General features: G+C 36.1%; 1 protein-coding gene across 1 annotated transcript in view; it reads right to left on the bottom strand.

Moving 5' to 3' along the window:
- Positions 1–1,296: 1,296 nt before the first annotated feature.
- The window catches only part of OXCT1 (3-oxoacid CoA-transferase 1), an 80,553-nt gene continuing 66,465 nt past the window's right edge, over positions 1,297–15,384 (bottom strand). The window contains exons 15-17 of the mRNA XM_054003286.1: positions 13,326–13,406; positions 11,217–11,318; positions 1,297–4,996 (exon numbers count right to left, since the gene is read on the bottom strand). Of these exons, the coding sequence (XP_053859261.1) occupies positions 4,961–4,996; positions 11,217–11,318; positions 13,326–13,406 (219 nt within the window). The 3' untranslated portion in view covers positions 1,297–4,960. The remainder of the gene's footprint in view (positions 4,997–11,216; positions 11,319–13,325; positions 13,407–15,384) is intronic.

Genomic DNA, 15,384 nt, shown 5'->3' with positions numbered 1-15,384 from the left:
ACCTGATGTTATGTAAATACATTCAGAAAAGGAATTCCTTCCCCATCCTGTTGTTCTGTGAAATTCCTTCATTTAAAGCTGCCAAACATAGTGTGGAATGGGCATGTCAAGATCCCTGGTCTCCAGGAGCAGATGGCTATGTGCAGAAGAGGGGTTCTGCTCTCAGAAGACTACTGCTGTGCAGCAAAGAAATTATGTCCTTGCTGAATCCCCTTCCAGCTCCTGTGATCCCCAGACTCCTCACTGGTGGGGTGGGATGAGAAGCAGAAAAGGCCTTGGCTCTGAGCAAGCACTGCTCAGGATAAGGGAGACATCCCTGAGTTACCAACCCTGTGTTTAGCATAAATGCAAAACACAGCCCCATACCAGCTACTGTGAAGAAAATTAACTCTACCCAAACCCAAACCAGCACAATAGGTAAAACGAAAAACATACAAGGTACCACAAAACTTTTCAGATATGCCTGTAATTAACTTTCTCCTCGTCAGAGGAAAACATAACCTTCCACATTTGTATGAGTGGATTTCAGAGCTGCAAGATCGCTGTACTATCTCCAGGGTTTGGCACTTACCTTGTAGTCCCCTACACAGGGATGTTGGATTTTGACCACAAAAATAAATTACTGAAGAGCTTCATTTCAGAGAAAAACATCAGGGTTTTTTAAAATGACTCTATAAACATTTTCCTTCACATTTATCAACCTGCTTTCTGATGACTTTGAAGAGAAAACGATTCTATGACACATTTATGCATGACCTTATGACAGGTATGGAAGGATGACCCCACTACACACAGACATTTTCATCCCTTTGCAATCATCTACTTTATCATTCAGTAGGTGGTTAATAGAATTTGTCTTCATGTGTCATTTAGTACAATTTTCAGAGTACAGCCACACGCTAACATCGATGATTAACGTCTCAAATGTGATCAGTTCTACAGCAGTTTTAATCAAAAGGTAAAAAATCTCTTCTCTAAGGACTACATATGCAGTCCATTATTTAACTTGATTGAAAGACAAGTAATTTTGAAAATGAATGTGATAATTATGTTTAAGATTGACCCAACAGAGACATCAGTGAGAAGAGAGAACATGTAGAATCCAGCTGTTACCTGATTTGTGAGCTTCATTATTTCTGTTTATCAAATGCATCCACATTCAGACAAGACCTTGATGTTTTGCCATGTGGTGAGGTGTGATATGCTGGTGTGAACACAAGCTAAACTTTTACTTCTCCCAAAAGCAGAACAGAACACCACAAAAAAATGGTAACAGACAAATTAATAGACAAAACCTGCGATTTTAACCTTTACTTTATTGATTGTTTTGCAGATACATAGGAAGGACTTTGATGTTTAGTTTGCAGTGTTTACAGCACAGCTATGTTTTCTATGTTTTTTTTTTTTTTTCTTTTTTCAGGGACAAAAAATCAATAAAATATAAAATGAAGTCCAACGTGATAATATAGTAGAATCATCATATTCTTTAGGACAGAGTATCAACTGTCCTTGTGTGTGAAGTGCTGTCAAGCAGGGAATTACTTCAGTCCTAATAAACCTTAATCCCTGCAATACTGACTATTGCAACTACTGCTCAGAGTATACCTTACCTGTGAACCACACTTGTGCCCACAGAGAGGGGAATACTTAGGAGTGCTTTAATTTTTATTTTGCTTAACAAATGAATTTAAAAAGTGGATTCAAAGCTTGTTGCAATTATCTTGTGCGAACTCGTGACATTTTCATAACAATACCAATATTTTACCACAATCTTTTGTCCTCAAGATACAAAAATTCATGTGTGACATACATATCTTGTCTCCTTTTGCTACAGCATCATTGCTGTATATGGAGAGAGCCTATTCTCCTTTTATCCCCAATTTTCAGCACCATGTACTTTTGCTCTCTTGCATTAACACTGACACAAATAAGACACAGAACTCAAATGTACAGCATGTATGACAGTCTTCAAGTACTCTTCCACACTCTTGATCAAGTGTGATCCCCAAGTTGAAGAGAAACAAATAACCTCTTGCACAGACTTTAGCTTCTTATTCCTCACAACATCCCTGTGAGGTAGGAAGAAAAACATCCCCTTTTCCAGCAACAGGAGACAAGGCAGAGAACACATCTGTCATTCCACAAGGCAGTAAGTGGAGAACCAGAAAAGCTGGAAAACAGGAATTCTTGGGTCCTAATTCTTTGATTCAGAAACCAAGGTGCTAAACTCCTAGATATTAACAGGTTATTAGTCTTTTTATAGCCATGTATTAATGACAGCAATGGCTTCTGTACGTGTAGCAGCAAAGTGAAGTCCTATGGCAGAAGCAGTGTACATCTGATCCTGCCATCAGACACTTCTCCTGTACCTCACAGATGTGTAAATATTCACTGTAATTAACTAATCAGTCCTACAACTAATGTATCGTAGGTAATTGCAATAGATCAACATTTTCATTTATAGATTTCTTTAAGACTTGCCCATCTATTTAAATGTTTGTGTTCTTTGGTCTTTTTGGTTTTGTGGGGTTATTTTCCTCTGGATAAGTTAACAGTAACTGCCTTCCCCTGTACAATAGTTTTTATAATTCTCCCCTAAACCCATCACCCATTTTGGGTAATCTATACAAGAGCTTTGAGTGAAGATGAACAAAATGCTTTCAGGGATTACACCCATTTCCTCAGAGTAGCTTTTCAGAAGGTAAAGACAGGCACCTTTTGCTGTGTTTAACAAGGGTCAGAATTGTCACTGAAGTGTCTTCATTGATTAGGGTAGAGGCCTCTGGGCTGCTCTATTCAAAAGTGAAACTGTTTACAGTGAGCTAAAATAGTCAGGCTTTATTATATACAGATTTTTAATCTTCAAAACCTCTGTGAGCTCAATTTGAATCTACCTTCACAGAAAAAAAAAATGGTCAAACTTAACTTGTGTGGAATGAGTAACACAGGGAATGCATATAAATAGCCTAAATTGAGAAAACGTGAAAATTAACATGCTGTGTTAAGATATCCTGGAGCACTACGGTAAATGTAATTTCAAGTCTTTGATGAAAATTACCTATGAACCAAGTCACTTGGATACATTAATCATTAAATTAGCCCTGGTCTTGGTACAACACATTTCTTTCCCACAGGCTCAGCATCAGGTCTTGCCTATAGATTCAGGCTACACAATGGCCTACCACCCACTAGCAGCCACGAGTTCAAGTCACAGTTTAGTATTATGGGAATACTTTTGTACTGGCATAACGGTGTTTACAAAGGCATTTTGTTTATTTCTTTCTGGGATGAAGGGTATCTTGTTATGGTATTGACAGAGATTATCAAAGAACTGTTTAGGATAAGTGCAACTATACAATATAATACCTCCAATTGAAGCAGTTTCACTGCTGTAAAACGCATGTGTGGATCGAGAAAAAATGTGTAGCTGTTTCCATGAAAGAGAAGCATTTCATATTTTAGAATGTAAAAATGCTGTACAAAGGCTAGTATGAGAGCTAAGTATTGCACAATTTTTCTGTCTGGTTGCCTGAGAAATGTGTTACATTTCTTGCACAACACACATTGATTATGGTGAATCCCTTACTCAGTATTAGAATGCCTTTCTATGTCATGTGCTAAGCATGCTTATTACATGTATGATAGGCATTATGTAAACTTCTTCTTGTGCATTTACATTTTAAATGAAGTGGTTTGCATGTTCGAATTTATACAAATGGCAGAGATTACAGAAACCATTATATTGGAAAGAATATTGTATTTTAGTAAATGTTGAATTCCAGTCAATTCATGCTCCGTATTATAAAGACATATTGTACCGATTTGGTATGTGAGATCCAAAGCTGTCATATTATCTGTTTGCAAAAGTAACAAAATATAGAAATTATTTTGTAATTACCAGGAAAATAAGGCCTTCATCAAAATTACTCTGAGATAGTGTCTTTTCATTTTGATTGTCTCAAATTATGATGAAATTGGGTTCCAAACTCTTTAGATTTTGCTGGTGCCTTGATTGACAAATGGTCATATTGCTTTTACCCTTAACCATCTGTATTCCCTTCAGTAGTGTCCACAACCTTCTCTTCCCCTGTTTCTCTATGAGACACTGGAAGGACAGACCTGACTCCTGAAATTATATTCATTTGCCTTTGACTGGGAGCTGACGAGAAGCATTATATCTGGAGAATAAGAGCAGTTCACATGGGAAATTGTGCAGCTACCAGTTGTCTGCATGAGGATGGACACTTTTTCATCTTCCTCCTTCACACTAGCCTTATTCTAGTTTGTATGACTAAAATATGAAGGGTCACAGCTGGACTGGACTTTGGGAGGTGTATGCCTCTCAATACAAACAGACACATACTATGGAAATAGCAGATATATTTGGGTCCCAATTATTTCCACTGGTTTAAACAATTTTGTTACAGACTGATGAAAGGGTTCAGGAAAAGGAATGTCCATACTCCCAATATCTGTCTACAGATACATATATTTGTTATAGACCACCCCAGAAATGAAAGACCCACACCTTTACAGGAGAATGGACATGGTAAGTGCTATAGTTCCAGAGCAACAGATATCAGCAAACACAGAGGCAATCATAAGTTTTGCATGATTTTTTTCTAATTCTGTGTAAAAAAAAAAAACCCTAGTATTTGGCAGAGAGACTACAAGGCATTTTTTTTTCTTTTTTACACTGATCATTAACATTTTACTATAACATGATTCAAAACTTAGAGAATATATTCACCATTCCATTAAAGTTGGTAATGTTATGAAAGCAGAATATAATTAGGCTTATAGTTACAGTCTGAGTTTAACTATCTAGAAACTACTTAGAGAGCCCTTAAAAAAAAAAAAAAAGAAAATGAAAAAAAAAGTAACATTGCAAGACAGTCATCAATTTCTTCCATTTGGAAACAAGCCTTCTTGCAAATTAAGCCCAGTCTGTAATTCGCAGTTAAATCTGCCTCATTGGTATTAGCTTCGGTGAAACCTAGCAAAAAGAAGGGAAAAAAACCCCACAAGAGTTGTCATACAGATAAGATCTAGCAGTACAACCCACCATTCACTTCCACCTGTATCTACTATGTACCACTGAAGACTAGAGACACTGTACTTATTTAACCTGCCATATTTACAGTATGTCAGAGATAAACACTACTAAATGACAACTAAATTTTCTGATGCAAGAAAACAAGATACGTGTGGTGCTAGTATCCAGACCCTCAGTTTCATTTATTTTGAGATAGGTTATTGGTGTAAGAATGCAAGCATACTAAACTTGGGCAGATGAACCTGTACTTGTCCCCTAAACAGTCTTCTGTGCAGTAACAGTCAACTGAATTTTGGAAGATGCATGTGAGCAGGGGATATGCAATCAAATGTATACATATACAATAAACACTCTGCAACTATTGTATATGGATATATGTGACAGGATTATTTGTTTGATGATTATAGAATAAAATATCAAATTTTTATTTCTTATTTTTAAATGTCTTTCTTCCATTCACATTCAATTTTATTTATTTAATGATTATAATCATTAATTCCAATTTTGTTTTTTTTTAAAAAACCTTGCATTTTCCCATTCACATTAATTTTTGTGTAAGGACACATCTATGTATTCTATTATTTTAATTTGTTTACTCACAAAATTCAATTAGTGATATTATAAGATGTACAGCAGACCGAAAACAAAACACAGTAAGCCTAAATAGGAAGGTAGATGAGGAAAGAAGGTGTAAATAGGAACAATACAGAGAAGACTTTGTATAGCAGCAGTGGTTAACATTTGCTTGAACTCTCACTCAGGTCTACACAAAATCCCGGAGGAATAGGTCTCCACAGAAGATCCAAGCCTCTTTAATTTTCTCCTCTTCCCAACATGATGCCCCAGGATGAAGATCAGAAATAACTCATGTGATCTTACTTTTTCAGGATGAAAAACAGTTCTGTGGATAATCTGTCTCTTAGCTGATTAATGTGCCCCATGGAAGCATCACCTACTGCATCCTCCTGCCTCCTTAACCCATCTTTTTCAGTTAACAGTATTCAAGAAACTAACAAATGAAAGAATAATATATAAGTGCCTTTTCAAGCATTAATGCCTCTTTCTTTTAGAGGTACAGGGCTGTATTTTCTGTACTACTTAGGTTTCTATGTGATCTTTCCTCCAGCCACTATGTATCATCATTTATAAACTTATGAGACTAGCCACTGAAGAAAACTTAGTTCATGAAGAATGTGTTTACTGTATCAAATGCTAATGAAACGTTTTCAGTGGGTAGCAACAATTCATTGATTTTTTCAAAGTTGTGTGTGAAGTAGGATAATAAATAGATGTAATAGGTAAAATGCATCAGCATTCCTGGATTAGTTCCAGAAATGTTTCAACATTTCAGAGTCCAAGTTACTATGTGCCTTACTTTATTTGGGCCTATTTGTGCCACAGACAGGGATGGTTCCATTGAAATAAAGCTAAACACTGGAGGATGAAGATAGAAGCACTAAAATCTGTATTCTGCAAGCAACAACAAAGGCAGTTACTGGAGAGATTTCTATTTTTTCTGATGTTGATTTCTGAACCATCAAAACATCAAGTGTTTTACATTTGATGGGGATATTACATTAAATGTGGTGTCTGCACATCTGACGCTAACAGCTGTCATTTGTGTGTACTGCTATCCACTTCAGATGGGTCTGATGCCTGTGAGTCTGATGTGCCACAATGTCTTCTCAGGATAAGGAAGGTGGTGAGAGATAGCACCACTCAGAACTGGACCCAAATGCAACTTTTGCTGTAACTAAAATGTGATTAAATAAGCAGAAAAATGCCAGTGTGACAAAATGGATGGTTTGTGCTTGGAAACAAGGAGCAGTCAAGTCTGAAATGTAGAAAGCATTTCAGGACTCTGAGTCCACTAGAGACAGTCAATCCAGTATCACTCTGTGCTAAGAGCAAGGCATTTAGTAAAGGCTGAAGGGGCTTAATACAGACCGTATTCACACTGCACAACTTCAGAATTGCTACTTTCTACGGTACCTCCTAAGCAACACAGTCTTAGTATTATTTCACTCACAGGAAGAACACCTGATCTTGGAAGCTTCAAATACTTTGCTAATGTTGGACAGGTAGGTGTTCTGGGAGGAGCTTGCCTGTGCAGTCCAATACATGGCCTCTCAACTGGTAAGAAGACACATGGGCTCTGCGGCTTGTTGCAGTCCAAGCCTGTTGAATCTCTGATTTCCAACCCCAAAGTACCCTCCCTATTCAGCTACACAAACAGCCCTGTGCTTATTTCATTGAATTTCTATGAAGTGAGCATTCCTTCAGGTTCTGATTCTGAATAAGGCTGAATCCTGTTAAGTTCCATTGGCCCTAACAAGGAAGCAACAGCAAGTTAGTGTTCAAAAATTTAAAATGAGCCCTTCAAAAAAAAAAAAGAAAAAAAAAGCAGAAAAAAAGCATGTATATGTTAAATTAATAAAAGTTGCTTATCTCTTATTAACACCTATTTTTTCATTTCAGAGAAATGCAAACCACAATTCTAACATCACATATATATATGCATATATATATGATACAAAAATCTCTTCTTAATGGTTTTTGCAGCAGAGGTGATTGATTAAGGAAAAAAAACCCTGCAACACCCATGTAATAATCAACTCAATCTTGCAACAGCCTCAAAAGAAAATGTTCCTCAAGGGTAAATGTACTTCCAGAAAATAAAATCTATATCCTCTATAATTTTGAACTCAGTGGTTGAACTTGGACAGACAATTCCTTTTTAAACACATGCTAGCCTTGGCAGATGTTTTTTCTATACACCATGTTATCTTTGAACATTTTGAAAGAACAAACTTTAAGGGGAAAAAAAAAAAGTTGTGATGGGGATTTGTGACTTTTCCTGATTATTTTTATAATTAAATACATCTGCAAAAGTATGTTTTGTCATGGTCTCATCAATGGTAAAAGGCAGTACAAGCCCAAACAGATTGCCTGCCAAGGTGAACTACATGCTAGGCTACAGCAAATCTTATTTAAGCATGTAAGATAAGCCAACATTTTGTCTTCATAGAAAAATTGAGGGCGAATTGTTTATTTTTTAAATTATGCCAGTCTATAATGAAGATTGTTGACTCTAAATCATGTTTCCTTTGACATTTTGTTTTGCAAATGTTCTTTAGGAGATGTTTTTCCAAGTAAGTAAGCAGGCTGTGAAATGGAACTGTATAGTCAAATGTGTCTCAAATATGGCCATATAGACTATGAAGTTCTCCTGTCCAAACATGAGCAGTCTACATGGGGTGAGGCAGTTACATATAAAGATATAGTCATCTCAAAATCTCATTTCTAGTGAACTCAGAGAGACATTTGTTTTAGTTCAGATCTACTGCATCTACTGGAAAAAAAATGCTACTAGAAAAAGGGGTGACTCCTCACTTTTCCCTGATTAGTTCTGTTTCAAAAAGGAAAATATATGATCCTGCTTTTACTGTGGTAATACAATATCACTAAAGCTCCTGTTACCGATATAAATAAACTCAAGATGCCTCATTCAGTGAACATAAATAATCACAAGCACAACTGTTACTCTTGCAAGAAAGCCTGAGGCAGAGTTTTGAAATGTGAAAAAAAAAGGACCAAGGATGCTGCAGTCTGAATAACTGTCTACCACTATGCTCAAATTCCTATTTTATGAAATTCAAAACTAAGCAAAGAACCTGTAGTTGTTTGCTATATATGTAATTCAGGCCATCAAGGGTCCAATATTACACAACAGCAACCCAGTCTCTTGCTGTCAAAGATTTCCACAGAAGACTTGGTAAGGATTTCAATGACAGCAGGACTGAGACACTATAGCCTGGAAACATTTTTTACAGGATGCCAGGGGAAAAAAGAAAGAAAGCGCTAGTAAGCTTCCATGGCAGCGGTTTAATAAACAAATAATTGAGGTTCATGTCATGCTTTCAATCTGCAGTGCTGTAGGGACTGTGGGCACTTCTGTAAGGAGCCATAAGTACATAACACCAACACCTGCACATGCTCTGGCAGAGGTACACACTTTGCCAACAAGCATTGCTTTGCAAGCATTTATGCAAGCCACTGCTTTCAAACTAAGTACATGTGAATGCCTAAACCAAGAAGCAACTACATTTTTCATGCCCACAGCTTGTGATTTCATGCGTGACTGTGGCAGCCAAACAAAGCAGACTGTGCTGGAATTTGCTTTCTGGAGAACTAGGAAACGATGCCGTGAAGGGTCCCTTCCTGATCTTAGAAACACATATCCCAGGGAGCCAGACAGTGAATTGTTCCAATACCTCTCATCAACTCCTAACTTCAGGCTACACTAAGGAGTTGAAGTTTATATCACTCCTTTGTAACATTTCCAGGAAAGCACCAAGGAACAGTAGGTAGTGTTAATCTTTTCTTTGGACCTAATTGCCTTGCCCTGTCATACCTGCTGCAAAGCTTGATCTCATGGCCCACCATTTTAACCTTATCACTTCCTTCTCTGGTTTTTTTGTTTGCTTCTGCTTTCACTGCCTTGAGCATAGGCAGTTGGCCTTTACTTTGGGAAACACCACTTAATTGAATAGGTATCTCTTGGTTATCTCAACCAAAAAAACTCCAGGTCCTTTCAAACAAGCAGTTCTGGAACAAGTAAGGAGTGTTTTCAGTGTCTTCTGAAAATAGAAGTCCTTTGCTGTAGCTTACATCTATTTAAATGCTTACTAAACATTGCACCTTCAAATTCATCATGAAGTTACTCCCCAAATTAAATCCAAAAGAACAAAACAAGGTGACTGACTGCAATAGATACAAACCTATAAAGATAATTTTTATGTTTTACTTCTGGATACTAGCTGCTTGACAGACAGATCAGCCCAAGAAAAAGAAGTCCTGACATTATCAAAGTTCAAAAAAATTGGTAATTTTTCACTAGCTCAAAGTCAGAAGCTGAATGAATCATTTCATCTCCACACAGAACTGCTGTATATGGAAGGTTGCTTCCATTTTAAATTAAAAAATAATAATGACTTCCCTAAAATATTACATGGAATGTTACTAACTCAACAAAGTTAGGTTCAGCGAAGTGATTCTGTGGCAGCTTCCTGCACTTTGCAGTTGCAGGCTACTAGTCTTTAATCCAGCATCTTTTTCTCAGATAATTAAAGGTACTTTCAGCAGTTAACAGATCTTTATTTAAAATATCTAAGGAGAAACATACATAATCATATTTAGTTATCAGAAATACTGTCTTATAGACACAGAAAATAAATGAAATTTCACAGGTTCATGCCTCAGGAAGTTTCCTTACTACCAAGAATATGCTCAAAGCCATAATAAAAAACCCTTGCACATACTATATGCTCTGCAGTCTGTCAATTAGGTGCCATAGCCATGCAATGAAACACTGCAAAAAGGAGTAGTTTACTTCATTACTAAATATAGCTGAACTATTTTTACAGCACAATTTTTACACTGTCATACTTGCTGCCCTTGCCAAAGGAGGGTTGAACTACCCCAAAAGACTTCACAACACAGAAGAAAAGATTTTGAAGTGTTGATGTAGGGACAGGCCAAGAAGAAACTATATTATCAACGACACATGCATCCAGTTACACTCTAGAGGGGTACAGCTTTCCATTAATTATGCAGTTTTGTGTTTGCATTAAGTGAGACTTCAGAATGAATGTGAATGTCAAAAGGCAGGGGCTTTCTGGATTAATGCAGAGCATAAGTTCAATTTGTACAAGGCAGTCTTAGAGCAGTTCATTGACTGGCACTACTAACACAGAGGGCACAAATGTAGTCACTCCTGTCAAGAAGACTAACAACTCCACCTAAAGATAGCATGGAAATTTAGCAGGTAAACTAGCTTATCCAGTGAAAAAATAAATATTTACCCATCTCTTAGAGATGAATCAGCTCCCATCTTCAAAGCATAGAAGTTTCCTTTCCACTTGTCTTTTTTCTCTAAGTTATTTCTCCATCTGTCCTGGTTTTCCTAGCTTCTGATGCTTCCGACATCATCACACTATATTAGCTCCAAATTATCTTTCATTGTAAATCCCACATATAATCTATTCAGTTCTCGCCTATAAAGATGAAACTTACTTCAACTACAAGCCTTCATGCGGTAAGTATTTGTGGAGAATATTTATTCTGACTCCAAACTGTACAGGTTTGTAAAATTACTTACTGCGAAGTCACAGCCAGTGCTTTTCTTGATATCATCTACTGTCAGTCCTTCCCAGATTTCTATGAGGGTCAATCCCTTCTTCTTGTCCACATCAAACACTGCCTATTAAGTTCAAAAAGCACATAATTATTTTTTTATTATTAAAAGAGAAAATGAGGATGTAAATGCAGTAACATTTACAAAATAGTGGTGCTGAAGTAGATAGCATTCCTTCAGTAACACAAGATGCCACTTTTCACTTTCATGACTGACTAATACAGGTTTCTGCTACATTTATTTGTACTGAGAAAGAGAATCTCGAATGTGTTAGAATATCTAGAATCTAGTATGTGTTAATTTTGTGGGGTAAAAGTGCAACTGTTCATCACTGCAGGAAATGTGGACCATACCTGCTGCTCCAATCTGGTGCGAACTGAAGGTTCAAAGGAAAGGGCTGAGATGGTCTTTGCTGCAAGACAATGGCCACCAAGAGACCATAAAAGAAACAGGGGAAGAGAATGTCTCTCCATTCTTTTATGTCATTTCATGGCCAGTAGAGAGATCATCTTTGGCTGACTATAAGTTTCTCCAACAGCTATTGCACACCCAATGCAAATGCTAGAATTTTTAGAAGCTAGCAGTGAAAGACAAGATTCCCTGCAGTATTTTTAAAAGAAAGCCTGAGAGGAAGAGGCAAAGGCTGTTCTGTCTGATGTCTTCATAAGATATGCACTCCACCTCTGAGACTTACAAGTGCATCAAATAAAAATACCTGTAAAATAATGTGCACTTTAATAGTGCCTGCCAGAGGGAGATACACAGGTTGCAATTTAGTTGCCAGGGAAACCATAAGGTCCAAAGTAATTTTGCTTAAAAATAAAAGTTTAGTAGCAAAAGACCAGCAAAGCTTGAACTTGAAATGAAAGTGAAGTCCTAAGCTTGTCACAGAAGTGTTCTGAAGCCTAGTTGTCCTCTTGGCACATTAAACTGCTTTTTATGGGACAGGAAAAGGACAGCTTCTTTAAGTCTTAAAAGAGAAGCTGGGCATAGGGAACACTCCAGGATGCTAGTGTGGAAACAGAATTTGCAACACTATCCAAATGTTGTTCCACATTTGTATAATTTCCTAATAGAGCCATGAGATCTGGTAATTGACAAATATTAGAGACATTTCTATTTGTTTATTTTCTATTAGTCCTTGTTCCCTCTCATTTTCTTTGTACCTTACATTTGAATGTGGCCAGTTGGTAGAAGGCTAAATTAAAAAAAAAAAAAAAAAAGTCTATATTTTAATATATTTTCCCTTACTTCGTGAAGAAAAAGCCTTTAGATGTAGCAATATCCCACCATGAGAAATCAAATTCTTCATCATCACCTTTGAGGCATTCTACTTTGCATGATAAGATGGCTCACAGAGGGATTACTCTAAGTCCTTAAAAATGTAAACACCAAAAATAAAAGGAGTATGATTACAGCAAAAAACCTTAAGTCACTTATCCTTTGCTGAAAAGATCCACTAATCTACTTTGAGCAGCAGCAGTATGATATGCTCATATGTACTTCCACTGGAGAATAAATTGCTTCACAAATGGAATCAAGTAAGGACAAAAGAACTAAAGCTCTGCTACAGCCACAGGTTTCTCTGAAACAGTATGTAGTTTACATGAAAGAAGATGCCAATTGTCCAACCTATGTGTACTCTGCTGGGCAAAAAGCCCCAAAAAAACAAAAGGACAAAAACAAAAACAAACCAAAAAAACCCTAACAAAAGCAAACAATAATGCACCTTTGCCTCCCAAGCTGTAATTACAGCCATATTAGAAAACTGGCATGCCACATCAAACTTTCAGAAATACTTTGGAGAAAACAAGGAGATACACACTTTCCATGCCTGTTATATGTGGCATCTTTGTTCTGAAGGCATCTAAGGGCACAGTTCAATATGCTAGATGTCAAAATTTTAAAAGGAAAAATATGAGCCCCAAGACCTCTGGACCTGAACTCCAAGGCCATCTTTTCCCTTCAGTGGCAATAGATACTGAATATATTCTTCATTTTTGCTAAGCTTTGCTATGGTTATTAGGGATAGAGGAGGAAATTATTAACAAGGGGTCAAGAAAAGTACTTTACCTTTTCTGTAATGATGCGGTCAACACATTGTTTCCCAGTAAGTGGTAAACTGCATTTTTCCAGGATTTTATGGACATTTCCCTATGTTTAACAATATACAAATACCAGTTTTTAAAAAACTCAAATATGTTAATGAAAATCACAGCTGTAGCCATTCAGTGTTATTTAAATATTCATTGTGCTCAGAACACTCTTCAAATCCTCTTCAATGGCTGACTAGTAAGAATCTTACTGTACCACTGAGTTTAGAAGTCCTGCACACTGCTGTTTAATAATGTGCCCTTCCTGCTACAATGTAAAGACAAGAGATATATGGAACCTCACTGATGGGAGGACAAAAATTAGGGAACAACAATATGGGCAACATGTTTCCCTGTCTTATCCTTTATCACAAATGGTATATGGAGGATCAGCCATACACAGAGGAATTTCAGAGTTCAAGTGCACAATCATGCTCTCAAAACAGTAAATCCAGTTTATTTATCCATATTGTCGCTGGGAAAGTCCTTGTCTTTTTTTTTTTTTTTCCTTTCTTCTTCTTCATTTTAAAAAATAATAGTTAAAAAAATGTCTCTAGATCATACTAAGTCAATGTAGGCTGCAAGAGCTATGAATGGATATAAGGTAGATGGATCATTTTGGTCAGTATTTGTAAGTGACTTTTTTGGTCAGTATTTGTAAGTGTTTTACAGAGGTAGCATAAAGTGCACACTTCTCTCATTATGCCATGTTTTTAATGTTTTGTCTAATTATCAATTTTCAGTTATGCATTTCAAAACTCTCAGAGTATAACACATCTCATTGAACCATTTAGAATCATCAGTTTACCTTAAGGCTTAATTAAGGGCCATCTCACAGCCAGTTTGACTCCTGAGTGATAACACAATGATCAATCCATGTGCTTTTGAATTTATCTTCCTCTGTGAGGAACTATTTCTTTATTCTATCTACTTTCAATTATCTACTTTTATATCCTGTCCATCTTGAGAACGTCCCTGCGCAATTTGCTTAAGAGCCAAGATGAATCTGTGCTATTTGTAATACTTTCAGTAACATATCAGATACACTTTTCAGCCACGTGAAATGAAGTGTCTCTTTGTGTTACCTAATTGAAGGTTGAAAGGCATGGACTTACAGACGTGACAGCCTGAATGACTCCTGTGACCCTGAGAACTGATACATTTGAGCTTCTTAACACTTGAGCTGAAGATTATTGTATCACCAGCTAGCTTTAAAGATGAAATGCATCTCCTGAAATTTTCAAAGGTTAGACTCAATAATCTTAGAGGCCTTTTTCAACCTAAATGATTCTGTGACCTTTGGAAGACATCCATCAGGGCACTGTAAGAAAAGCAATTTAAATGGAACCGCATGATTTTTACCATTGAATTTACTCAGATTTATTCAGGATTTGTTCAGATAAAGGAAAAGACACATAAAGATACATAAAGATACAAAAAACCTTAGGTGTCCCAGTCTGCGTTAAATAAAAAATTCTGTTGTTGAAGAACAAAAATGTCCTTCATCTTCCACAACACATTACAATCAGAGCTTTTCACAGAAAGGATTTTCAATTCAGTGTTCCATGTTTCAGTCATGCCCAAATCAAGTGCTTAAAACCAGTCTCCATTCTGTTTTTCTGAACAGTGTAGGCAACTCATTTCACAACATGGAACAATTACCAGTCCTTACATTACTGTGTTTTGCAAAACATGTCAATGATGGTATGGGGCTAAGGACTTCTAATTCTCTCAGGCAGCATTTAGCAAATTAGACACAAATGCACAGGGACTGTTTAGACATTAAATAACAAGATTATATATTATATTATATTATATTATATTATATTATATTATATTATATTATATTATATTATATTATATTATATTATATTATATATTATATTATTGTATTGTATTATATTATATTATATTATATTATATCATATTATATTATATTATATTATATTATATTATATTATATTATATTATATTATATTATATTATATTATATTATATTATATTATATTATATTATATTATATTATATTATATTATATT

Source organism: Vidua macroura, chromosome Z (assembly GCF_024509145.1).
Source record: "Vidua macroura isolate BioBank_ID:100142 chromosome Z, ASM2450914v1, whole genome shotgun sequence".
NCBI classification, from domain to species: domain Eukaryota; kingdom Metazoa; phylum Chordata; class Aves; order Passeriformes; family Viduidae; genus Vidua; species Vidua macroura.
Note: the sequence above shows the minus strand (reverse complement) of the source record. Positions and strands in the feature narration are given on the sequence as shown.